This window comes from Elephantulus edwardii, unplaced genomic scaffold (genome assembly GCF_000299155.1).
Source record: "Elephantulus edwardii isolate Elephantulus edwardi_28Jun2011 unplaced genomic scaffold, EleEdw1.0 scaffold00072, whole genome shotgun sequence".
NCBI lineage: Eukaryota > Metazoa > Chordata > Mammalia > Macroscelidea > Macroscelididae > Elephantulus > Elephantulus edwardii.
The window spans coordinates 2,133,751-2,160,428 of NW_006399822.1; the positions used below are offsets into that span (position 1 = coordinate 2,133,751).

The 26,678-nt window shown below is 58.5% G+C and overlaps 1 protein-coding gene across 1 annotated transcript; it reads right to left on the reverse strand.

Annotated features, from left to right (window-relative positions):
• Positions 1 to 764: 764 nt before the first annotated feature.
• GSE1 (Gse1 coiled-coil protein) lies at positions 765 to 18,335 on the reverse strand. The gene is made up of 15 exons (XM_006888867.1): positions 18,119 to 18,335; positions 11,591 to 11,790; positions 9,829 to 9,998; positions 9,534 to 9,722; positions 9,104 to 9,295; positions 8,736 to 8,983; positions 8,081 to 8,408; positions 6,661 to 7,223; positions 6,054 to 6,166; positions 5,704 to 5,974; positions 4,439 to 4,555; positions 3,248 to 3,598; positions 2,359 to 2,640; positions 1,160 to 1,263; positions 765 to 899 (listed from the first exon to the last, which is right to left on the reverse strand). Exons 1-15 carry the CDS (start codon positions 18,333 to 18,335, stop codon positions 765 to 767), a joined length of 3,480 nt encoding a protein of 1,159 aa, XP_006888929.1.
• Positions 18,336 to 26,678: the final 8,343 nt, after the last annotated feature.

The window sequence follows — 26,678 nt, forward strand, 5'->3', positions numbered from 1 at the left end:
GCAGGCTTTTTATAACAATAATTAAAGTAATAAAAACATACAAAACTTTTTTTTAATATATATACACAGTACAAGGCTGAAGCACCTTTTGACTTTTCTTTCAAAATTCTTACGTTTGTATGAAAACATCACCCAGGCAGCAACCACCTGGTGGGCGTGGCTGTGTACAGAGCTCTGGTCACCCCCTCGGAGTAGCAAAAAGGTACCTTCCCCGTGTTCTCTCTCCCCTGGACTTCAGGGCAGAGCTTGCTTCTGCAGACAGCCTTTGGGGTGTACTGTCGATTGGGGTGCTCCTAGGGTCTTGCGTTTGCAAGATGATTTTGCCCAAGAGTAACAGAGATAAGTCTCAAAACTCACCCCAGGCCCTCGTCACTGCAAACCCGCCCCTGTGGGCTGAGTAACTTGGGACATGAACACCCTGCGTGGCCCAACCACACCGGGGGCTGGGGGCAGCAAGGTTTAGTGTTGGTGGTGGAGCCTTCCATTTCAGATCAAAGTGACGTGGGGGTAGAAAGAAGAAAACTGCCTGTAAGGAAAAAAAAACCTAGGGCCCCTCTGCTGGCTGCGAGCTGTGTGCCGCTGTGCGACGAGGGTGGAGATGCAGGGCAGTCAGGTGAGCTCTGTCCGAGTCTGCAATCCTTTGCTTCATGCATGGCACATTCTCATTAAGCTTCAAACCTCCCAGTGAAAAATATTAAATATTCAAGGTAATAAAATAGATATTATTTCTATACTATAGGTTCGGCCTAGCGCAAGGGAAACCGTCACCTAGGATATCCCTTAAAGTAACCCCTAGGCCAGTGCATCGCAGGCAACGCAAGGCACTTCCGTAAGTGGTCCAGTTCTGCCTGGAGGCGCTCCCGCTCCGACACAATCTTCTGTTTCTGGCTTCGTAACTCCTGGGGAGAGAGGGAGGACAGAGCAGTCACATACTAGGCTCCTGCCCCTGGGAGTGCACCGTGGTGAGTCACTTAGAGAAGCTTGGGGCTCCTGGGCTTCCACTGAGGATGGCAGGGATGTCCCTTGGTGGCCTCAGCCCCAAGATGCTGTGGCTACCGCTGCTCAACAGTGACCTGCCCAGCTCCCTCCCAGGTCCCCAGTACTTTATTCTGGCCAAGCTTCCAAGGTGAGGGGGATGCACTTTTCTCTCCTGACTCACCACCATGCTGTGGGAGAGCTGCTCCGCCGTCAGACTCAAGCTGTAGTGCTGCGCCTCCAGCCTCCGACACTGCGTCTGCAGCACCTGCCGCTCCAGGTTTTGCTCTGCAAAGATGTGAGTGTTGCTGCCCCAGGGTCACACCCTCCCCTGTCTGCACTGCAGTGCCCAGCCCTTGGAACGGCAAAAATCACATGGTGATTTTAAGGGGTTCAGGTGAAGTCATTCAGGGTCAAAGTATGGCCAAGATGAAAAGCAAAGGTTAAGCTGCCAGGGTAAAACAGGAGAACAGAGGGAGACTTCACAGTATTAAAAAAAATCCCAAGGGGAATACTATTAGGGGTAAAGCAAACCTTAAACACCCTACTGGTAGTTTAGAATGACAAGATCCTATTTCCCATCCAAATGGATCACCCATGGTGGGAAGTGGGGCTGACGGGCAGGAATGTGGGGTCTACTTCGAGCTAGCAGCCCGTCTGTGGATCAAACTCAGTGCCTGCGGCTCAGGTGGAGCCGGCTCAGAGCTGGTTACCAACCAACAAAAGCCACTTCAAAACCTCAATCACTTAGAAGAAAAGCCGAGAGTGACAGTTCTGTCACCTTCCAGGTCATACTGAAACACATTCCTGAAGCCTACAGTGGAGCTTCCAATTTCTACAAGTGCATCCAGCAAAAAGGACTGCTTGGCTCTCCACCGTATCTCCTACCTGAAAATCTTTTTCAGGGGATGTAATTCATACGGAAATTTCAGACCTAAAGCAGTTGCAGTGATGAGGACAGAGACTTGCTGAGGAGGGCCACCAGGACACGGTTCTCTTTGCGGGGACAGCCCTCCACCTGACTGCGCACCCAGGAAGTACAGAAGTACGCCATTCAAGACAATTTTACCCAAGGACAAGTGGTGGCCATGTCCCCACCCTCTCTGTGCACCCTAATTTGGACATGAGCAGGGAGCTCTCAGACTGACTGAAGGTGTCAGTACTTGAAGTGGTTGAAGGGGCCTCCATCACTGGACACAGCCCCTGTTAAGGCAGCTTGGGCACCCGTGAGGGCCCTTGAACGAACATCTGAGCACGTCATCTTAAAGCCCAGTGGTTGCTGTACCTAGCTGTCCCAGAAAACCTGGATTCTGGTACTGTCACTTAAGGTGACATTCTGTAGGAACTGATCTGTTTCCTTTCTTTGTACTCCCTGCTTTTTACCTTCAATATGTTCCTGGTAAGCTTCAAAAATGGCCTCAATCCCTAGCCATTTCCTTCTGGGGGCTTCGTCGTCATCCTCTTCATCTTCCTCCTCCTCATTCTCATCCTCCGATTCCTGGTCCATCTCCTGGGCGGTGGGGCCCTTCCTCCCAGGCGGGGGCTCCTGCTGGCCATTTTGCTGGGGCCGGGGAAGCCGGCTGGAGGACTGCAGCTCAGGAATGTTGTAGTGGACAGACGTGTCCACCTTGTGGTTCTGCTCTGCCGAGAGCACAGCCGTGTGCCCTGGGGAGAAGGAAGCCAGGTTCAGCTGTTTGGGAATAGGGCTCAATGGCTGCAGACCACCCCCATGCTCAGCCCTACCTGAGGCGGCAGCACTCACAGAACAGGCCCCTTCCATCTTTAAGGATGTTGGAAAAAGGCTGGAGACACTTGCAAAGCTCCTAGAAAGCCCGAGTGTCAACGGGCCATGGTGTCACCCTCGCCACCCACCTCACCTTTCCAAGCACATCGGGAAGACTACACAGGAGCCCTCGATTAGAAGGCTCCTGGGAAATGCTCACCTGCTGCCGCTTTCATAGCTTCTGGTAAGAGGACTTCATAGAAAAATTGCCATTTTTAACACGTTACTCAATTGTTGACAATTCTAGTCAACTGGCCACCCACATCTCAGAGGAGACGATTGGGAGCTCCAGGGGCGGATGGCACTACTTTCGCCACATGGGCCTGGTGGGCAGTGACCTATCGAGGGACAGAGGCCTGTTGGTGGCCTGAGCTGTCATTTCACTAGCATGAGGGGCTCTACTTAAGACGACATGGCCAGCTGACGCCTGGAGCTGGGGCCCACGGCCAGCAGCATGGGGCGGGAGGGCCCTAGAAGCCGGTTGGTTACCTTTGTGCTTCTGCAGGGCCTTTTGCGTGGACTGCAGCACTGACTCATGGAACTGGTGTGCGAACTCCTCAGCCAGGAAGGGCTCCCAGGGCTTGCTCTTGCCGTTGACGCTGTGTGAGAGCGGCACGGGGATGTCCTTGGATGTGGGGCCCCGGATGCAGTGCAGCAGGCTCAGTCCCTTCTTGACACCAGGTGCCTCGCCCAGCCTGGCCTTGTCGCTGCAGGCAGGAGCTGGCTCCTGGGACCGGGCTGCTTCCAGTCTGCCGGGCTCCACGGCCTTTGGAACGTCTGTCAGGGACGCAGCAATGCCTACAGGCTTGTCCATGCTCAGGGAGGCCTGTGTGGTTGGCTCTGAGAAAGAGGGAAGGAAGGGGGTTACATGTGTCACATTGACACTCCCAGTCAGAGCAGGAACCTAGCAGAGACTCCCAGCTAGGTAAGGTTTGGGATATGGCATTACAGGTCAGTGAACACTTGGTGCTCTGAAGATGTGTGTAAAGGAGCAAATCCACCCTTGAGAGAGACCAGGAAGAAGCAGGTGGAGTTCAGGTAACCACAGAGTGAGAGTTAAGAGTCCTAATAGCAGGAAGAGTCACAAGGTGCAAAGAGGGGTCCAGTGACACAGGCGCTGAGGGCTGAAAAGACGTGAGACCAAGGTGTGGAGAGAAAGCACAGAAGAATCAAGATCGGGCAGGCAGGAGCTGCTAGGCAAGAAGCTGGAGACTCAGGAGCAGAGAGAGTTTGGAGTCAGAGCAGTGGTCTGGACTGATGGAGGCCACCGGGCAGCAGGTGAGAGGCCAAGACACAGAGGTGAGAAGAGTGTGGCCTGGACTGGTAGAGGTAGCGGGCGAGAGGCCGAGCTGAGAAAGAGCAGTGGCCTGGACTGATGGAGGCCACCAGGCGAGAAGCTGAGAGATAGGGAGAGCTGAGTAAGAAGAGTGTGGCCTGGATTGATAGGGGCCGCTGGGCAGCGGGTGAGAGGCCGAGACACAGGGAGAGCTGAGAAAGAAGAGCAGTGGCCTGGACTGATGGAGGCTGCCGGGCAGCAGGCGAGAGCCCAAGCTGCAGGGAAGGAGAGAGTGAAGTCAAGCTGCGGCCGCTCAGCTCACCCCAGGTGTGATCACACTGTAGAAAGCACAGCACTACAGATGGGGTTGTGGCCGAGAGGCCACGTCCTGCCCTGCGCCTTACCGCTCAGGGAGGCAGCAGCAGGACTGTCCCTCGGAGTGTGTGGCAGTGCACCTGCCCTCGTGCCCGACAGTGTCTTCTGCTTCATGGCATGCAGCATCTCAATAAGCCGCTCAGTGTCTGTGAGGAAAGCAGCCTGGATTAACAGGGCCAGGGCCCTGTTCTGGGTTCCAACCCAGCCACGTCCAGTGGGGCAAAGACAGGAGACCAAGAACAGCAAGAGGGAAAGAACATATGTTCATGGGCTGACCCAGGCTCCTCTCAGCCTCCCCTGTCCAATGCTACAAAGACTTGCGCTGTGTGGCAACTGCGGCCACAGACTCCTGCGAGCTGCTTGGCAAGTTCCGAGGATGCGTCCTCATTGGAGAAGAGGGGTGTCCTGACAGCACCGTAAGTGCATGTACACTTACCTCACTGGCACTGCTTGACCAACAAGCACAGTTTCTCACCACTGTGCCCTCAGAAAGACCCTGCCACCTGCTTGTGGGGTGTCTCCAAGGATCAGGCCAGATGAGACCAGACAGAGATTTGTATGAGTGACAGGAGTACCAACTAAGGGGGTCCCCAAGTGATGCCAACTGTAAGATCATAGCTGACAATCCACCCTGAAGTGCCTCCAAAAAAGGGCCTGGTGCTCCTTTGCCCAAAGTCAGCTGTGCTGAACAGTGGAGCCATCCTGACGTGTGGACCACAGAGGCAAGGGCCAGTTTACAGCTTAAAGACCACACCCCGGATGTAACTAGGAGGGGGAGGACAAAGCGTGGCCATCTGTGGCCAGCCACCCACCACAAGTGAGCCAGCTCTGCCTGGGGGCCACAGGCCATCCATCAGTAGCCACTTCATTCCAAACAAGAACGTGGAAACTGCCACCATGTCCATGGCACAGAGAACATCTGCCACTCCAGTCCCTGACAGTGGCACGAACATCTGGGACCCCAGTGGGGACCCCAGAGAGAAGACAACAGGTGATGAGGACTATGGCTGTGGGCTCCTGGGGAGACCCGTTGGGTCAGTCTCATTAATGCAACAAACAACTGGGGCCATGCTGGCCACCGCAGAACGCACAGCTTTGTGAGCAGGGGTTGCGCGTGGGGGAGATGCAGAGAAGGCTCAAGTCTGGGTACTGACGACCAGCAGCAGAGATCCTGCCCCTGTGGACCACGGGGGCGCGGCAGTTGGGGACAGGAAGCAGATGCACTGCTTCCACAGACCACGAGGGCACAGCGGACAAGAACCATGCAGAGTCGAGTGCCACCCAGTGCCCTCACCTTTCCGCTTCTCAGCGCTGATGTGCGTCAGGTTGAAGATGGTCAGAAACTTCTTCTTCTCCTCGAAGTTGGGGCTGCTGTTCATCTCGTCGGGGCTGTAGCGGGTGGACAGCGCCAGTCGCGGGGAAGGGCTCTGCCGCTTGCACTGGACCGCCGGGGGGGACGGGCTCCGCTCACGCAGCATCCGCCGCCGCTTCCGCCGCTTCTGCATCAGCAGCTCCTCCTTCTGCTGTTGGGTGGTCAAGCCAAAAAGTTGCAAAAACTCTAGCTTCTAGATTGGGAGAGAGTACAAGTCAGCGTGGCCGCAGGGCCAGGCCCACCCCGCCCCGCCCATGCCGTGGGACGCGGACCTCGGAGGATGTGTCCAGCTTCAGGGGGGGCTGCTCGGCCACACAGCGCAGGTGGGCCCTGACCTCCTCCTCGTCACTCTCGTCGTACGAGTCGTCCAGGTCGTAGTAGTACCCTGTTGGGGAGATGGGCACACTCAGGCCACGGCAGCAGCCACTGAGAATACCTACAGGATGTCTTCAAAGGCACTGGTCAGCCCCTCCAGGGGCCATCAGCACCGATCAGGCTGGACACGCACAGCCCATCCCTTCTTCTGCAAGGGGCCCATCTTTGCCATGCCCTGCTGGGGGTCAGTGGCCTCCCCTCTCCACCTGGGGTCACAGGCGCATCAAACCCTGGGCTCTGGCGGAGCCAGGAGGGAAAGGGGTGGCCCCTGCCAGACAGCACTCCTGCTGCCTCCCAGCTTCGAGGCGGCCCACCCCACAGCCCCGTCCTGTGAGTAATGTTGTCTTATTAGCCTTGATTGGGCTTGTCTGCAGGAGTGTCCTCACACTGGCTTTGATTTGGGTTTCCAGGGCCACAAGTACAGCCTGTCCCATTGTCAGGCAGTTGGACAACGGGGCACCTAACCCGACCTGAGAGGATCAGCTGGGGATGGAGTGCACAGACCTTTCTCCTGGGCCTCCCGTCGCCGGCGCTCCTCCAGGTCCAGCTTGCTGACCAGTCGACGGCGCTGCTGCAGGAACTCATCGTAGATGTAGGCCGGGTCGGGGCCTCGCTGTGCTGGGGGTGGCTGGCTGGGCGGGGCCCGCGGTTGTCCCAGGAGTGTGGGGGCGGTCTTCTCAAGCTCAGGGAGGAATGCCCCGGGCCCATGGGAGAAGGGTGGGTGCTCTAGGCCCCCAGGCTCCCGTGTGGGTGGCTGAAACTTGTCCATGGGGGCAGCCTCCCGTTTCCGGGGCCCCTCTTCTGCCTTCTCTGGGCAGTAGACCCTCTCCACCTTGACCAGCGGCACAGCAGCCTGGCGGCTGGGCTCAAATGGGCCGGGGTGGCTGTGCAGAGGGTGGCTTTCGGGAGCCCGCCTGGGCTCCAGGGTGTTGTCCATCAGGGTCACGGGGTTCCAGAGTGCGGGGGACACCGCATGGTGCTGAGGCTTGGGTGAGATGAGGGGTGGAGGCCCACCAAAGTGCTGAGGGGTGTCTCGGCTGCCCACCTCGTGCCGGCTTGCTCCTGGCCTAGAAGAGGAGAGGGTTGTGTTGTCAGAGGCTAAGTGGGGCAACGAACAGCCTTGCCGCTTCTTCCTCCACCAGAGGCTGGGGTGAGGGGCAGCTGGGCTCAGTGGACAGAGTTAGCAGAGGATCATGGCCCATCCCTGCACAGGGCACCGGCCATGAACCATCATCGCATTTGCCGTGTGTCCCTGACCGTAGCCAGTGCTCCACCTCCTTGCAAATCTCTCTGGGGTCCCGTAGGAGCAGACCTCTGTTGTCCAGGGTAGTGGGGGACACAGGGGTCATGACACTCACTGGAGGAACCCAGTTCTCCGGTGCTGTGATAGGCAGCCGGGATGGGCCATCCCCTTTTAAAGGAACTCTACTCATCCTGACGCACCCAGAACAGCTTATGCTGTCTGCCCAGGTCATCCCTATTCACACCAGAGATGACCCCCTCCCTCCAGTGCCATGACCAGCCTGTGCTATGTGACTGCAGTGGCCACCAGCAATAGGGTTGGGCACCTGGCTGCAGCCTAGCTTCCTGCCCACCAGGTAACAAAGACGACAGCCTGCACAAAGGACCTTCCACACACCTATCGTGGGTCCAAACCATAAAAGTATGTTTGAGGTGCTGAGACAGACTATGAAATGGATACACTTCGAACACCAGACCAACAGACAAGAAAACTCTGCTGCCATCTACAAAGGCGTTCCCTCCTACGTCTGAGGATAGTCTGAGCTGAGCCCAGCATGCATGTGAGTCTGGCTGGAAACATGGGGACTTGTTTCCCTTGGGGTTCTCGCTTTCTTGTGGTCACCCAGAGCACAGAAGTTCTGTCATGGAGGACACACGGCTGGACACCTTGGCGTGGGCTCACCTGGCGCTATCAGGCCGGTGCTCTGCCTCGGCTGGCACCTGGGGGCGACCAATGTCCAAGTGCTGCTCCAGCACCTGCTGGCGGAACTCCGACACCTGGGACTGGCGGTCCTCCTTCTCCTGCCGCAGCCTCCGCTGGCGCGCCAGCCACTTCTCCTCCTCATTGGTGCGCTGGATGAGCAAGGCTGCGGCCGCACTGCTGCCGGGCAGCGCCTGGAAGACGCCGTGGCCCGAGATGAGGCTGGGCACGCCGGGGTGTGCGGCTGCTGCTGGGTGCAGGGGGTGCGGCACGGGCTTGGGGGCCTGCAGGCCTGCCTCCTTGAGCTTCTCTGTGGAGAGAGACGCGGTCAGGTGCAGCAGGGCCCACACCCACCGGAGGCCCTGGGAGCTGGCTGCTAGACAAGCACCTGGGGCAGTGTGGCCTTGAACCCAAGCTGCTTCTTGGTCAATTCTGGCTCAGGGTGACCCTCCACTGGCCTTGGAAATCTCCGCCAGGACCCCTGCTGGACACCCACCTCAGCCGTACCACACACTAGACTCTGGGACTGAAGTCAGGACTGAGGAACTTTAAACCCAAGCCTGTCGCTGTGCCCTAATGCCACCTCGGCCTTGCACGGAGACCACAGTCCGGTCATCTGCCCATGCAGTGCCCACACCTGTGCGGGTGGGAGTCAGCTGCTCCGGGGCCTTGGCCCGCTCGTCGGCCAGGCCGCGCAGTGTGTGCAGCTCGGCGGGCAGGAAGGCAGGTTCCAGGGCCTTGGTGGCCAGCAGCTCCTTCTCGCGGGCGCGCTGCCGCTCCAGCTCCCGCTCGCGCTCCCGCTCCAGTTCCTTCTCCCGCTCCTTCTCGCGCTCGGCCTCGCGTTCCCGTTCCCTCTCCCGACGCAGCTCCTCGTCCATCTGCAGCCTGGGGGAAGAAGTGGTCAGTACCCTATGTGGCTGTCCCCTCAGCCACCAGCTCCTCGGAACAGCAAAGGGCTCTGAGTCGACACTGTCACTACCCCAACCCCTGGCCCACCCAGCTCACCTCTCGGCGCTGAGGCTGGACAGCCGGTCCGAGTGCAGTGCGGCCAGGGACGAGTGGGCGAGCTCAGGTGGGTAGCGGACCCCTGACAGGTGCAGGTGCATGGCTGAGGGGTGCAGTGGGGGCAGGGAGCCAGGCGTGGGCAAGGGGTAGAAGGGAGACCTCAGGGCCGACAGGCAGTAGGAATCGTCCATCCTGTATGGTGTGGGGACACACAGGCCGTGAGCATGACATACCCACTTCAGGTGCAGAGGTGTCCTCTCCACTGGGGGGCCCTGAGTCTGACCACCATGCTGGCCAGAGAGCAGCGGTCTAGAGGCTGCCGGCTGCAGATAGGCCAACGCAGGGGCAGCCCCAAGTGTACACGGCTCCCCAGAGCAGAGGCCCTGCAGAGTCTAGATGGGGGTGTCCAGGCAAGGAGGGTCTGGCTCACCTGAAGGCTGGGTGTGGGAAGGGGTGTGGGGTCAGGTAGCCAGGGTGATAGTAGGCGGCAGGGTCCAGGCCAAGTGGGGGCAGGGAGGACACGCGTAGGTCCTCGGCCGTGTGGTAGGGCCGGAAGCTTCGCAGGTAGTCCTCGGTCACTGTGCTGGGGGGCACCACGTGGTGCACGGGCCGCTGCAGGCTGTGAGGGACAGACGGACAGTGAGCCCCTCCTGCAGTGACTAGGCTGGCTGACTCAGTGTGGGGAGTAGGCCCAGGGCCCGCAGCACCCCTGCCAGATGACTTACTTCAGCGGTGGGAAGCGGGAGTCCTGCACGACTGAGCTGGGGGAGAGCCCGAAGGGGTAGGGGGTACTGAGCAGGTGCGAGGGGATGGCCGGGCCACCTGCTTTCTCCTGGGGCAGTGGGGGCTCCACCACCAGGCGCTCTCGGCTACTGCCACCCCGTGAGCCAGCATCCTGGACATGGGAGAACGACGGTCAGTGCCAGCCTCAGTGTGACCACGGACACTCCAGAGTCAGCAAGGGGACTGCTGGGGTCTGGTTGCCCAGCCCTGAGAGGCGACAGCTGCTCCAACCTCAGATCCCCTAGCCTCCCTGTGTGCACTGGCCCCCATATTGTCCCTGGGCAGCACATGGGCACCCCAGGGCACCTGCCCACTGCCCCCTCCACATTCTGCAACTCTGCTACCCTATGATGAGGCCACACACCAGCTGACAGATGGGACAGTGCTGTGGTGACTGGACACCAGAAGGCTACTTGAGGCAGGATGGGGCGTGAGGGCCCATGAGGGCCCAGGGTTCTTCAAGACCAAGGATTACTGCATGCTGTCTATAGCAATGGCCATAGGTCGGAGGTCACCTGTGTGGACACCTGGTCAGAGCTGACCACAACCTGCACCTCCTGCCTCCTAGTAAAAGTCTTCAATGCCAGGGCCAGGCACATGACCCATGCCTCAGTTTCCTCATTTGTCAAATGTACAGTGAGAACGGATATTGAAGAGAGGGAAAGAATGTGTGTGCATGCCCGGATGCAAAGCCGTGGGGGTGTGCGGCCTGCAGAGCTGCCCCTCACATCCAGCCAGGTAGGGTGAGGCACAGCTAAGGGGCCCACCTGCCCTCGCACTGCTCGGCTCAGTACAGCCAGAAGCCTCGCTCCACACGGCCAAGGGTACAGCTGCGTGAAGGTGACTGAGCGGGCCCACTCCAGCACTCTGAGAACCAGGAAGGGCCAAGGGCATGAGTAGGGCCCAGGCTGACCCCACCCCTAGCTCCCCAGTCATGGCAGCTGGGGTCCCCTCACCCCCAGCAGGCCGAACACCTGCTGTGACCATCTATTCCTGGCTGTGAGCTCAGTTGCACGGGGTTGGGGGCGGGGGGTAGGGAGGCCTGGCCTGGGGCTTAGAGGCTGCTCCATTAACTTGAACAGATCACTGCTCGAATCTGCCTGGGACCCACTGCTCCCATTCTATGTCTTTAGAAGGAAAGGGGCTGTCTAGAGCTTTGTGTGGTCAGCTGTCGGTCTCGGCAGCCCCTCGGGTGTTCTATCAGCCATCCAAGTGTCACTAGCATCTCCAGTTCCTCTTAGGGTGGTGCCCACACCATGACAGGGTGACGGCCAAGGCAATGCCCACACAGTAAATGGATGGGGTGACAGGGCTGCTGGCAGCTGTCACAAGGGCCTCAGTAGAGCCCTGGAGGAACAGCACCCAACATGCTGCCTGGGGAGAGGGCGGAGAATTCTGGTGAGGACCTCGGTTTCCCTCTCCCGGGTACCGAAGATGCTCACAGAATGTCCACAGCCCCAGAGGCCGAGACCTGCTCATTCCTCAGAGCTGAGAGAACCCCTAGATGGGACAGAGGAGAACAAGGAGCCTGGATACAGATGGGTGCCCCCAGAAGATGGCTGGGCAGAGCGCGGCACCAGGCCAGACACAGGCCACCCTGACCACTGGTGTACTGTGCTGCCCCTCCTGTGAAGATTGCCTTGACCCCTCCAGCCAGATGCCAGGGGTGGGTCCCCCCGCCCTCCCCACATCCCCAGCCCTCACCTGACGACTATCACTCCTCCAGACACCATTGACGGTCTTAGTGGGGGCGATGGTCACCACTGGGGGTGTGCTGGGGACACTGTGGCCTCCTGGAGGGACGATGATGGGGCCCATGGGTACGCGCTTGGGTGTGCTGGCTGGGGAGCTGTGGTTGGTGGCTGGAGAGGACACGGGGGATGACTCGCTGCTCAGTGAAGACCCTGTAAGAGAATGCTGTGTGAGTGTCTTGCCCACCCCAGTGGACACCCACAGCCAGCTTGACCTCCAACGAAGGAAGCCTCCATTTCAGAGGGGTACATGTCACCTCTCTCGACACTGTCACGCAGGGCGGGCCTGCAGGAGGCACTGGGCCAGCCAGCCTGGCCCCGCCGGCCCTAAGGCATGACACCCACACTCAGGAGACTTGAAACCCATGGGGCAGGGGGAGGTCTAGATCTCAGCTGGCTGGCAAGCTGGGGCATGTCTGGGCCACCCTGTGCCCAGGGAAGCTGACCAGCTGGAACTGACCCCATGGCCCTTGGGGTGGTGCGCCCTGTACACTGACACAGCAGAGGAGAGGTCTGGCTGTGAGGATGGACCTCATGTACCACTGTGGACAAAGTCCTGACCACCCCCGCCCTGCACTGACCTGGCAGCTCCCCTCACTGCACAAAACCCCATGTAGGGTCCAAACCAAGCGTAGGGACAAACACACACCAGAAATGCCCCCAGGAAGCCAGGCACCTGTGAGCACATGGCAGAGCAGACCAGACTCTGGAGTCTAGAACATTCTACCCACCCTGGGAAGAAGAGAATGAATCCCAGAGCCTCCAGTCTGAGCAGAGGCTCTGTGAGGTTGGCTATGGGGTGACTACCCTCCCGTACCCCTACCCTTCACCAGGGTTCTCCGTGCGTTCTAGATGTCAACACACAGCCTGTCAGACACTTCCAAGTCCCCTTTCCTGGGGTGGTGACGGTACAGGCGCAGTTCCAACCCAAGCCCATCATGGATGCCGTGTGAGTTCTGTAGCTTCCCAACACATTTACACGCTAAATCAGTCCAAAGCAGTTCTGGGTCCATGTGCTGGGCAGCTAACCAAAAGGTTGAAGGTTCAAACCTACCAGCCTGCTGTTCCAGAGAGGACAGATGGGCAGTCTTCTAGAAAGATCTACAGTCTCACAACGTGAGGGTCACCATGAGTCAGACTAGACTTGACTGGCCACAGCTCTGGGTTGTCTACCAAGCGGGCAAAGAACACCAGAAGAAAGGGGGAACTGTCGCCAGAACCCTCAGGACAGTATGCTTCTGGGAAGAGGGCGCAAAGGTCAAAGAAAATGCCAGATCTGCAGAGGGTCCAAAGCAAGGCCTGTAACTCCCCCACGCAGAACCCTCTGCTTACTAAGGATCACACTTCACCCTGAGCCGAACAATCCCCCGAGCAGCCCCACACACTCTGCTTGTGTCTCTGGCTCAGCTCCAAGGGCAGTGGCACTCAGAGGGCTGGGGTGCACATGCCCAGCAGAGCCTCTCAATGGACGAGGGGTAAACCACGAACACGCACCACCGTCCAGATCAGCCGATGTCACCAGGAGCCAATGCCCTGTGTCTGCCACAGGAGGACAGGGGGGTGGGGTGGGTGGTGGTGCCCCAGGGGCTGGGAGGGAGGTTTGAGCCCCATCATGTCCCAGGCCCAACCGGTGGCAGAGCAGCTGGGCTCCTCTTCTCACCACGTGCCCTGTTGCCAGCTTCCCTGTATAGACAGACATCCTGTGTCTGCATGGAGGAGGGCTGGCCAGCAACCCTTGCAGGTCCATCTTGTCACAGGAGGACACTGGCAATTAGCAGCTGGATTCCCCCCCACCCCCCGCCCCGAGGCAGAGCTGTGCTGCCAGAACTGCTGCGATCAATACCTGGACAAGGAACTGTCAATTAGTGGGCCCGTCCAGCCCTGCCCACTGAGGGGCGTGGGAAGGCTGTGATCACGGTAATTAACTGGCGGCATTCAGCAAGAAGTGAGTCAATGAGAGCAATCCAGGCTGGAGGTGACAGGGGCAGAGCACAGCCCACCCGCTGTCCACCCTCACAGATGAGCCATGGCCCGGGGGCGCAATTAACAGCCGGGACCCCAGGACCCCCAGGGAAGGAGGCTGCATGCACAAGATGAAACTGCAGATCATAGGGCCCCTCAGCTGGCTGAGGGCCTCAGGAACCCCACAGGCAGACAAGGACAGTTCTTAACATCAACTCGATGCTCTGCTGGCCATATGGTTAGGAGCTGCACTGCCAACTAAAACACCCTGTCCACCCATGGGGTCAAACGCCCCTGGCTAAGCCAGAGCCCTGACTCAACACTGACACAATCCCAGAGATGCCACACTCCAGGCTGCCAGCGTCCTCTCGGAGACACCATACACCCCGACTCTGTGCTGGGGTTCCTGGCAGAGACCAGGGAACTAGGATGCTTGCACTCGCTCCAAAGGCTTCAATGTTCCAGCAGCTCCAAATACACTTCCGCCATCTGTCCAGGACCAACCCCAGCTGCTGACAAGGCCAAGAGGACTGAGAGGGACCTGGACATAGGCTCATGTCACACAGCAGCCAGGGCTGAGGACGCCGGGTACACTGGTCTCACCCCTCACAATCTCTGAGCCACGCAAGTGTCCCCACACTGTGCTCCCGGCCACGGCCATCTGAGGGGGAGGTGGTAATGTCGGGGAAGAGTGATCAGTGTCCCGCTCAAAAACAGGCTGTGGTGATTGGTCAAGGAAGGTCAGGTGGACAGGACTGCAGAAGGTTGGCGGGTGTGGGTGTGCAGGTAGGTGTGTATACACGTGCATACATGAGCACATGTGTAGATGTAGGCAGGGGTGTGTGCATTTGGCTAGAGAGGTACGCATGTGTCATGGACGCATGCGTGGATGTAAGTAAGTTCGTACTTGCACGTGTGGATGTAGTTAGGTGTGTATACACGTGTGTGGACACAGGTGTTTGATTGCACACGACTGAGTGCCTGGCCCGGCACCCTCTTAACTCTGGGCTGCTCCACCTGCTTGGTGAGCTTGGGCAGCGTGGCGGCAAAAAGCTGGAAAACAGGGCAGCCTGAGCAGACAGGGCGCTGCTGGGTGTGGGGCTGCCACTGGGTACCAGTCCACCACTGAGGAAGATAGGAGAAAGATGGGCCCTCTCCTGCTTTGAAATTTATGCATTCTTCACAGCATACACCAGGGCAATGTTGTCAGATCTATCAACAATGGATTATTCCATATGATAGCCATAGACAGGGTGTCATAAAAAAGAGGACCCTTAAGAGGGGATCTGATAACTGGGAGGTTATAGTCATAAACCATAGGCTGCGTGCCGTGGAATTGGAACCAACTCCTAGCTGACCTTCCATGTTTTCAGAAGCAGCAAGTCACAATGGGAGGAGACTGTCCACCCTTCTCCCTTGGAGAACTAGTGGATTTGAACTGTTCACCTTTGTGTTGGCAGCACAATTTCTTACTAAGCCACCAGAGCTCCCTGACCACGAGGATACCATATAACCAATTAAAATCTGATCAGCAAAACATGTAAAACTTCAGATGGAACTATGGCAGTTCAAGTGTATAGCCTGAGATGCTGCTCAGTACCAAAATACATGGAAAAATCTCAACATTTTAAAAAAAGGACAATCTCATCACAAAATGGGCAAAGGGCTATTCACCAAGGACGGGTCAAATGGCCACCAAACACAGGACACTTGACATCATTAGCCATTAGAGACGCCAATAAAAACCATAGGGACCACGTCCCTCCCCTCCTGCAAGGATGGCTGACAACTAAAAAAAAAATGGAAAAGAACACATGTCAGTGAAGATTGAGGGCATGTGGAACCTCACTCGCTGCTGGCAGGAATGCAACGTGTGGCAGCCACTCTGGAAACGAGCATGGCTGGACCACCGTATGGAGCGGCCAGCAAGTCCACTCCTCGTACAGAGGCAGAGCACGGACTGGACATGCACATTGACCGCAGTACACCACACAGCGGTCACACCCAGAAATAGCCTCCCTGCCCGTCAGCAGAGGTGGGGACAAACAGAAGGCGCCACGACATAGAGGGGGATGCCACACAGCCAGGAAGAGAAATGATGTCCAACACGTGTTGACGGATGGATCTGGAAGACACAATGCTGAGGGGAAAAGTCAGTCACAAAAGGACTAGGACACATGACCTCGCTTGTATGAAACGACAAATGAAGAGACCAACGTTTACGAGCGGTTACCGGGAGAGGGAGCGAGGGGGGTCTGTGTGATAGCGGGGAGGGGGTAAAGGCAGAATCACGCAATCACTCTAAATGCTGCCAGTGAGCTGCACAGCTCAGAGAAGGTGCAGTAACAAAAATGCTGCTGTGAGACATACAACGACGGGGGAAAGAAAAGTTGTGGAAGCTGCTTATGCACAACACTTGGCCCCTTAGTTTAGAAGGTCAGGGTCATGGTTTCTGGCTTCGTAACTTTTATCACCTCTGTTCCACTTTATGGTTCGCTGCAGTGTCTGGGGTCTGACGAGCTTGCAAAAGACACTGAACAAATGTATCCACGGTGCTCCGGCCAAACTCAACTCACTTGTGTCGAGTCAGAGCAGCTCTGCGTGGAACCTGCAGTGGGTCACCCGGAGGAGACTGCCCTTCTAAGGAGCAGCTGTTGGGTTTGGACTGGCTAACTCCTGACCCAGCAGAGCTCTGGTAGCCCGTAGTCTGAATCCACCAGCCACTCACAGAAAGATGGGGAATTTTCCCCATAAAGATTTAGAGCTCTGGAGCCTGATGGGGGGGTCACCATGAGTCCATATTAACTCAAAAGCAGTGGGTATGTGGACACATACACAACACCGCTCTCGAAGCGCCTACGGCAGAGGCAGGAGGTGGAGGAGGATATGGAACGTGTGGTTAAACGTCTCCATAGATGACCTCCGTTACGACCAGCTTCCACTACGGAACACCTTGACTGAAGATTCCCAACCAAAGGAAGATGCTGAATCCTCTTGGAATCCAGACGTCTTGGAGGCCCTGGATGAAGCCCAGGGACTAGTATCCCAGAGCATCTCTGAATCTTCTAAACTGTCTCCAAACTGTCCCTGAACAACCAGACGGACACGCTCAGCGGCTCGGCTTACAGAGCGAGGTGCCTCCGTCACTGTACCCTTCAGGAATGGCCGACGGCCAGCAAGCACCCAGGGTTGTGAAAGACAGTGACTGAAGATGCAGCAGCCGTGGCTGGAAGGGGACCCTTCCAGAGGGATAGACCACCAGCTCACCACAACCAAGGAAGCTTGTCCTTGGACACTAAGGAGGGGGGGTCTCTTCCCTGAGGTGGGGGTGGGGTAACAGGTCTCACAAGGCAGCTTATGACACCCCCAGGGAGCTGGGCTTGTTTCTGCTCATGTGAGGTGGTCACCTGGCCCGTGTCACCCTTCTGGGGGTTGTCTCCCCGGAGGCTCACTGGACCTGCCTGGGGCCACTGTCCTCCCAGTGCTAACGGCTGTCTCCAGCCCTGGTGGACGCTGTCCTCGTGGGATCCTCCCCACAGCCTTGCACGTGCGCTGAGTCCTGTCTCCGCTCCACCTCCAGTTGGGGTCTCCTCCCAGGCTGCTGACGCTGGGCCAGGGGCTCCCTTTCTCATCTGAGCGGAGGTGGCAGGTAGTGGGGAGGGCCTAAGCAGCTGGCACCACTGACTGGCAGAGTGGCCTCTGCCCAATGGACAGAGCAATGGGTGCCAGGGGGGCAGGCAGTGGAGGAGAATTCCTGTCTTGGGAGAGGCCAAGGCACCCAGTCCCATCAGAGTTCCCCGCAGCAGGAGGCACCTGGACTAGACCACCCTGTCCACCCATCCAGTCAAACCACCCTGCTCAGCCAGTGCCCTGACAACACAACAGACACTATCCCAGATATGGCCCCCTTAGAGCCAGCTCAGGGCCCGGGGACAACACCATACGCCCCTTGACTCTGGCCGGGCTGGGGTTCCAACGAAGCTGTCCCCCATTTGTCCAGGACCAACCCCAGCTGCTGATAAGGCCAAGAGGACTGAGAGGGACCTGGACACAGGCTCATGTCACACAGCAGCCAGGGCTGAGGACGCCGGGTACACTGGTCTCACCCCTCACAATCTCTGAGCCACGCAAGTGTCCCCCCACTGTGCTCCCGGCCACGGCCATCTGAGGGGGAGGTGGTAATGTCGGGGAAGAGTGATCAGTGTCCCGCTCAAAAACAGGCTGTGGTGATTGGTCAAGGAAGGTCAGGTGGACAGGACTGCAGAAGCAAAGAGGGCCCAGGCTGCTGGGGCCCTGGCAGAAGGTTGGCGGGTGCGTGTACATGTGTGTGGATGGGTGCGTGGGAGGGGTTACAGGTAGGCGTGTACACGTGTGTGTACATGGTTGCGTGCATGTGGTAACAGGTAGGCGTGTATACATGTGCGTGTGGATGCAGGCGCTCGAGCGCACACGAGCGTGTGCCTGGTGCGCACCCGGCCCTGCATGCTGGCTGACCGCCTGCCGGCCGGCGCCCTCTTACCTCTGGGCTCCTCCGCCTGCTTGGCGAGCTTGCGCAGCGCGGCGGCGAAGCTGGAAGACGGCGCGGCCTGAGCGGACAGGGCGCTGCTGGGCGCGGGGCTGCCACCGGGCACCAGCCCGCCATTGAGAGGCGAGGGGGTGAGGGGGCTGACGGTGGCCGTGGTCCTGGTCGCCGTGGAAAGCATTCCTAGTGAAGGGGACTTGGGCTCATGGCTCATCCCTGAAACAGGAAAAGAAGAACCAGGTCACCCATGGAGCAGAGGGCCAGCACCGAGCGGGGCGGGAGGGACATGAGGGGCCAAGGGGCAGCAGAGGGACAAGGCCCCTGACCCTGCCAGGCCAGCCCACAGTCTCCTAGGCGATCCTTGATGCCACCGTGGCTGGAGAGCATGGCATGGGCAGCCAGCTGCCATTCTCAAAGACCAAGAAAAACCTCACCAAACACAAGAAATGAAGCCCCACCCGCCACAGGGCTTTGGGGGTGGGGTCCATCATACAGGTGAGTGGACTGAGGTACCCACATGGTCGAGTCCACACGCAGTGTCGCCCCCCACCACATCAGCATTTGGACCCAGAGAACCCGCCTTGACGGACAGTGGAGGAGAGGAGATGGGGACCGCAGCACCCCCGACACTGCAGGGACAGGTCACTGGGCCAGGCAGGAGGCTAACCCCCAAGAAACTGCCCTTGCACAGGGTGAGGTCACTGCTAAGGGCGCCCCGCCTGTGGTCACAGCAGGTCAGCGATGACGTCAGCTCCCGCTGCCCACAGCCAGGTGGTCAGTTCCCCCCCTTGGTGGATCTAAGCTGCTGCTGGCTGGCTGGTCAGTGGGGGCTCAGGGCTGGTGAGCTCACCATAAGTTTTCCACTAACATTCCCTTCCTCCAGGCTGGGGACACCCAAGGGATGTAAACCAAGGCCAGCGATGGGGCAGGTAGGCCCTAGATCTCCTGGAGGGAGCAGGGAGTTCAAGGGTCAGCAGTGATGCCCTGCCCAGACGACTCTGGCCGAAGTTCCCTCTGGGCAGTGTGTGGTCTGGGTGGGCAACAGGGAGGGTCCTGAGCACCAGTCAGGCTGCGGTGCCGCAAAGCACCCCTTCAGACCCCTCCCAGGTGCCACTGATGAGGGCGGCCAGCTGCCTGCACAGATCCTCGTGTCTCATGGGACAACGTCCTCGAGCCCACAGCCGAGAGGAAGAGGCCATCTTGGAAAGGGAGCCTCCTGCCCAGTCAGGCCTCAGTGACCTCAGCCCTGGCCAGCTACCACCTGAGGCTCTCCACGACCCCGGGCTCCAGAAGCAAGCATCGTTAAGTCATGAGGTTGGAGAGAGTTTCTGAGACTGTCTCACCTCAAACTTCCATTTGAAGACCTGAGAGAACCAAGGTTGGCAGGGGACATTCCGTTATCAACCCCCAAACCCAGCATCTCAAAAAGTCCCCTGGATGCCAACCAACGCCTGGCAAGGAACCAGTCCTTGGAAAAGACATGCTGGGGAAGGCAGAAGGCCAAGGAAAGACTCTCAAAGAGATGGACAGACACAGCGACTAGAACGGCAGGCTGGAGCATGTCAGCCAATGACCACAGAGCAGGGCTGGTGTGTCAGCGTCAAGTCGATGGCACCTAACAACTCATTAGAACAGTTTAACACACCCACCCCAGCCCTGGCACTGCTGAGATTATCTGAACCACGGCCTGTGTCCACTTCCCAGGAAACCGGGCAGGCCCACACCCAGAACCGACGGGGAGGGCTCTGCTGCCTGCACCATGTGCTGTCAAACCAGCCAAGCCTCCCGGTGACCAAGCCCAAGGTCTGAGGAGCAGGCTGGCCAGCTGGCGCCCTACACAGGTGAACTGCTGGGACTCCCAGTCAGGGACCCACCCTAGGCCAGGCCGGCTTTCCCTAGGTGCCTGGTGGTGGGGTCTCAAGTTCTCTGCAGTAAGCAGGGTGTCTATAAGGCCAGGGGGACGCAGTGGCATTGATCCCACGTAAGCTGGCTCCCCATCTTCACAGGGCCTGGGGTCCATCCCCTCCTCCGGGCTCCCCCCGTCCCTGGGGTCCCCCCTGCCTCGTCCTTGCGGCAGCCTCAGGCTTCGCCACCAGCCGGGGAAGCTGCTTTGCTGAAGTCAGGGCACTTAAAATAGAACTTCAAATGAGCAGCTCCATTAGACAGTCTAAAATTAGGATCCCTCCTCAGCATGCGTGCCAAAGGGCGGCGGGAGGGGCGGTGGGGACCCCGAGGGCCACAGCCGCCAGGGACCCTGGCTCATACAGGGTCACCTCCACTGGGTGAGGGCCAGGCCACACCTCTGCACCCATGGATGGCCAGCCCAAGGCCTAGCGGTGCCCCTGGCAGCCCCAGGTGCCACCCTCCCTCCTCAGGCAGCCAGACGGGTGTGGGTGGGCCTCCAGGTGGCCCTGCTCTTCCCGCCCTCATTAGGGAGGTATTTATTAACGCGTGCTCTGGGCCCTGCCTGAGCCCCGGTACATTACCATCTCATGTAAATTCATCATCCTACCAGCTGGGAAGGCACACCAGGCCAGCGGGCCATGATGGATAAGGACAGGCTGGGAGGGGGGGTCTTCGTTACAAGCTCTCCTGCTGGGAAGAGAGACCCCTCGGCCCATCCCCCAGTTCCTCAGGGGTTCCTCTCAGCCACGGCCCTGCCCCCTCGGAGGAACACCCCAGCGTATAGGGCAGAGGGATGATATTCAGCTTCAGGCGCCCTGTAACCCCGCCACGGCTCCCAGCCTCATGTCATGTCAGATGCCCAGACCAATATCCCTGCCTCACAGAGCTGAGGGACACCAGGCCCCCACAGACACAGAAGCTGACCCCATGAACAGACCTGTCCTGTGTCGTCCTCTCCAGTAACCCTCGAGTCCACCCTTCCAGTCCCTGGGTCAGTCCGTCTGGTTGAGGGTCTTCCACCTTACATGTATAAGGGAAACCTTACCAGACAGACGGACAGTGCGGAAGAGGGAGACCCCGGATGAGAGAGACTGGCTGAGGTAATGGGGGTGGGCGTGTTTGCTGAAGGCAGGGAGACCGGCTCAGAACCGGGTGCTGTAGCACAGAACAAGTTCCGCACCTCTGCCTTGTGTCTGAATCTCTCACATGGTCCGAAGCAGCTCAAAGATGCTATTTAAATAAAAGAAAAATTCCAAGTGACAAGGGTGGATTTGTACAGGTGGAATTTTCCAGGTGGCCACTGTCCTGGGCTTCTGAGGACAGACCCCCAAAAAAGGCTGGCCTTCCAGCAGTGGGGCTTGAGAGGGTGAGGCTGTGCTTCAATCACACCTCCCTCAGGGTGTGCGGGTGCTATTATTAATCAGCCTCCTCCGCCCCCCACAGGTCCCCTAATTACGGGGCTTCCTTTCATGGCTGTTCTTCCAGGCTCCAGACCTGGCCTGCTCCCGCCAAGCTCTGTAATTACACGCTAATGGTGGAGATGAATTTTCTGCTGGGCCCAGTTCAAGCACTAACCTGTCCCGTCTCTGGCAGCACCCCGGGGGGAATTACACGACCGGAGACCTGGGCTTGTGGGGTACCCCCTTTCCGGCCCGGTGTACAATCTGGGCTGGGATGTTCTAATCACCTCTCTTGGTAATTTTTCATTACCACAGAGAGAAATGTGTGTGAACAAGAAGGTGCCCGCCCCTGAGTCTTGGCCCTGCACAGCCCCCCTCGTCAACTGGGGTCACCCTGCTGCAGCCTGGGAGGGGGTGAAAGGTGCCACGTGACTGGGATCCACCTGGCTTCATAATAAATTCATTATTATATCTGCCTTCGGCAGGGTCTGGGTTATATGAAGCCATTTTTTTTTTCCCAGGCTGGGGAGGGAACCCAGCTTCTCTATTTCTTAAAAAGAAAAATAAACTCACCACCCACCCCCTCACGTTGTAGGTTTCTACGGAGACTTGGGACAGTGAACCAAAGGAGGGTCCCCAGCCAGCACCCTGGCTCCAAACACATATTGAGGGTCACTACAGCCCTCGCCTGCGTTCCGGGAAGCTGAGCCCCGTTACTGAGACGTGAAAGTGCACCGAGTCCATCCCACAAGGTCCCCCATTATCTCCAGCTCATCTGGGACCCCAAGTTCAGACTGAGTTGGTCTTGTAGCAAATGGGGGTTTTGTGATTTTTCCTACCCCCATTACTATGTTAGAGACACAGGCTAGAATGGCCTTAGGGGGTTCCAACAGGAGTACGGGGGTCCTAGGGAACCAACGGCAGAGCCTGGTCATCGGCCAGTACAGACGAGCCAGGAGAACCGGGGTCTGGCCGTGGGAAATCACGGACGCGTCTAAGCAGGCAGCGCTCTGGGGAGGGACGGGCCTCAGAGGGTCAGCTCCAGGGACACTGGGAGTCTCCGAGGTTCCCCCACAACAGATGGCAGTGACATTTGACTGCGATTATCCTAAGCTCCGGGTCCGGAGGAAGCTGGTGGGGAGATTAAGCTCTGGGTGCTGGAGAGCAGCGATAAGAGGAAACAAGACCACCCCCACCTCCCCGGAGGCCCAGCCACCTGGCTCCAGCAGGTCCTGGCCGACAGCGCCACCCATCGACAACAGGATTAACCAGAACCAGCCTGTTGCCTAAAGGCGTTCCAACTGTGCCAGGGACCCCCCCCCCCCGAGCATTTCACTGAGAGGCTGTGGGAGTCAGCTGCCAACCCCAAGGGTAGAGGTTCCAGTCCACCTCAGGGGTTCTGGAGAAATTTCCACCACACGGAGCTGCTTACCCAAGAACCAAGCACCTTCTCAGGGCCAAGCACAAGCCAACGCTCTGCCCAGATCCTATCCCATTCACAGACCCACTGTACAGATGACTAGAGAGCCGACTGTGAGAGACACTGCTTAACCAGACAGAGCTGAGGACCAACAACGCCTGCCAGCCCCCTGTACCACCGGCGGCCCTCCGGGGGTCCATGGCTCTCCCTGGAGCACGGTCACATTCCCGCTGAGGCTACCCCGGAGCAGGTGGGCCCCTGTCCGATCACCCAGCCTCTGCCAGTCCCTCTAGAATGGGTAAACTGAGGCTCAGGGCAGCAGGGCTGAGTTGGGGTCTCCTCGCCCCCTCCTCCATCCATATAAATGCAAGACAAAGGTCCACATGTAGCCAGGAGTTACCCTGGCCTGCGCGGCCCGTGAGGACCAGTGGCCAAAAACAAGGGCCTGGCCCGGGCCTCTCCCCCAAGTCTGTTCTCAGTCCAGTGCACCCCAGCCGGGCTCCAGCTGCCATGTCCACACCAGGCACAACCCCGCCTCACCCTCTGACACTTGAGCCAGCCAGGTCACCTCCCGGCTTTGAAAGTGTCTGATCCCAAGGGACAGGAACCTAAGTCGGTCTCCATGGGCAGCAGGCTGGAGGCCAGAGCATGGCAGGGCCGCCATGACCACTGTCCAGTCAATCTGACACATCTATGGCAACTCTGTCCAGCGGCCCCGCAGGGTAGACCAGGACCATCGACACTCGGCCTCACCTGTTCCTCTAGAGAGGCCACGGGCGCCGAACCCCCAACCTTCTGGCTAGCAGCCCAGCTTTTCTTCCTGGGCACCTCGGGGCAGGCTGAAACCCCCAGTCTCTCGGTCAGCTGAGGGGGGCTGGACTTGCTGACCACCCAAGGACTCAGAACAGGTGCCAGGTGCAGGCAAGAGGAGAGGAGACTCCAGTCTCAGGTGCGAGACCAGAAGAGGGGGACCTGGTGGCACAGTGGTTTGAACATTTAACTGCTAAGTGGTCAGGGGTTCGAACACACTGCCAGCTCCTCTGGAGGAAGGTGAGGCAGCCCACTTCTCGCTGCAGCTGGGAAGTCGATGGAGGGCTGCTGTGAATCCAAACAGATTCAATGACAGGGCTTGACCTCTAACCAGCCAGCTGGCAGTTCACGCACCAGCGTGGCTCCTGGGAACATCGACAGCCTCGAGCACCTGCAGGGCTGTCCCCTCGGTCTTGCGAGGCCTCTGAGCGGAATCAATTTGACTGGCAGTGGGGTTGGGGTAGGCGGTTCAAACCCCTAGCCACTTCTCAGAAGAAAGATGAAATAGTCTTCCTACAAGCCTTGGAGACCCCGGGCGGCAGCTCCACTCTGTTCTGAGGTTGTGGTGAGTCAGAACTGATCAGACAGGGCTCATTGCTGCAGGGACAGCTGGGCAGCTTCCCAGAGGGCGCAGAACCCCACCTCCAGCCCGGAGAACCTCAGGCGAGGACGTTAACTGCAGGAGGTGGTAGTCAGCTGATTCTAAAGTCAGCGAGGAGACCCGCAGGCTGGTTCCGCTTCTCAGTAGGACCCTGCTGAGCTGAGCCCCCATATGCCCCGGGGCCACTTCTCCCGTGGGTATGGGTTGGGGTTCGCTGGACCAGCAGGCCTCCCCTGGACTGTGTGAGGCCGCTGACCTATCCTTTCCGTAGGAATCCTTTGATAAGAGGAAGCTTTGCAGCAGAGTAGGGTTTCCGGGTGCTCTGGGGAGACGAGACGCCACGAAGCCATCACTTCGCTGGGATGGGTTCCCTCAGCCCGATTTCTGTCCATGCTCCCCCAGTCTCAGGCCACTTGATTTGCTCAATGCTGCTCTCTTGGCCTTGAAGCTGTTCATGGACTTACACTCGGGCAAGAAGCTAAACAGATGCAGTCAGCAGCCAGGCCCTTGGGCTCTGACATTACAGGGTTCAGCTGGAAGAGGGTGACCCCAGCTTTCAAGCTCCGGGAGCTGAGGGGCCCCTGAACTTGTGCCTGTGTGCAAGTGGATACGACCCCTAGGTGGTCTCAAGTTCACCCTCGCTGGGACTTGCACTGAACTATAAAAGTTATTTGCTCTGGCAAGAAGGTTCCAAACCACAGGAATTGACTCTCAGCCAGAAAAACACACCTTTGGGGCTTTGCAAGTCCTTTTACGAAGTTCCCAGGCGCCTGAGCTGCACATGCCTCCAGCAGCGTATGATGCTTTCAGCTCCAAGCGCCTGTCCCTCCTTCCAGGCAGAGCAGCAGGACAGAGATAGCGGGTATCTAGCCTGCTGGGCCAGAGAACTGAAAATGCAAATGTCACTTCCTCATTCGGGGCCTGTCCACTATCTTCAAAGGCCAGGCGACCACGGCCCTCGAACCAGAAACGCCACCAGCTGGAACTCCCAGGGACCCCGAGTGCTTCTCAAGGGCTGATTCTGGGGAAGCTGCTCACTGGGCCTTTTCACTGCCGTGCGGTGGGTGCACGTGAGCCTGACGCGAAGTGGAGATTAACACACATGGTCAAGCCCAGGTTTCCGCAGCTGTGGGCAGAGATAAAGCCCTCTAAGCTTGGAGTTGAGGTGTTCCACGGACTGCAAAGAGAACAGGTAGATCCCTCCTGAAGCAGGTGCAACCAGACCAAATAACCCCACACACCTCGGGTGCATGGCCTCTCAGCAGCGCCCGCCCGGGAGAAGGCACAGCGTTCTCACCCGGAAGGTTCTCACAAGGACACAGGGCTCCTGCGACCCCCTGCAGTCCCCTCAGCACAGCCCCACACCCCACTAATGGCTCCAGCATGCCTGTTAACGGAGTTTAACCTCCTCAGTCTTGGGGCCTCGCAGGCGACGCATGATGCAAAAACAGCTGCAGAAACTGACAAAGCAAAGGCCTGCAGGTCGACTGCCGTGAAAACAGCTCCCGCTTCAGCTCCCCAAATGGCACAGGCCCACCAGAAATCATTCCTCCACGAGACCACCTAGCTGAGGTCCCCCAGGAGAAGGGGGGAATGGAGCCTGCAGCCCAGCTGACCCACAGGGGTGACTCTGACCCTCAGTTTTCTCTTCGCCTTAATGGGCGGTATTAACCCTTTACTGCACGACAGTCGAGGCTTTCAACCGCAAACCAAAAGGTTGGTGGTTCAGACTCTCCAGCCACTCCACGCAACAAGGAGGCAGTTGCTTCCCTCAAGATCACGTGCCTGGAAACCCCGTGGGACAGTTCTGGGCAGTTCTGCTCCGTCCTGTGGGGCCACTGAGGTGGGGTTGCCACGAAGGCTGCCACCTCACAGGCTGCCGGGGCGTCTCCAAGGCTCCAGGGAGCAGAAGTCACTCCCGTACACGCCCACCCAACTAAGAATTTTCATTTTAACTGTATTTCGTCACCTCCAGAGTCCCGCACCCCACCCCACCCCCGCTTATTAGATTCCTGAACACTTAGGTGAAAAATAAAAACCACTCCCGTGTGAAAACCCACCAAACACCGAAACCTCACTGCCACCGAGCCCAGACCACCGGACGACCGTCGCTGCCTGTCCAGGATTCCGGATAAGTCACACACAGGGGGTCCCATCCTTCCCCGGGGAGCAGCGGGCGGATCTGAGCCACCGTGTGTCAGCCGCCCAACTTCCTCCAAGCTAGGTCACCAGAGGTCCCTAAACGGAGATAAACAGAATTCCAACTGGGAATTCTAACAGAATCTGAAGGGGCCTTTGGAACAGAATCCAGCAGAGTGAGCCCGGGTAGAAGAGCGAACAGGGCACAGGCACTGTCCTCACTGGCCTCGCAGCTGGCTGGTCGCCGAGCCGTCCAAGCAGGACTTCCCTCTCCCTCCGCCA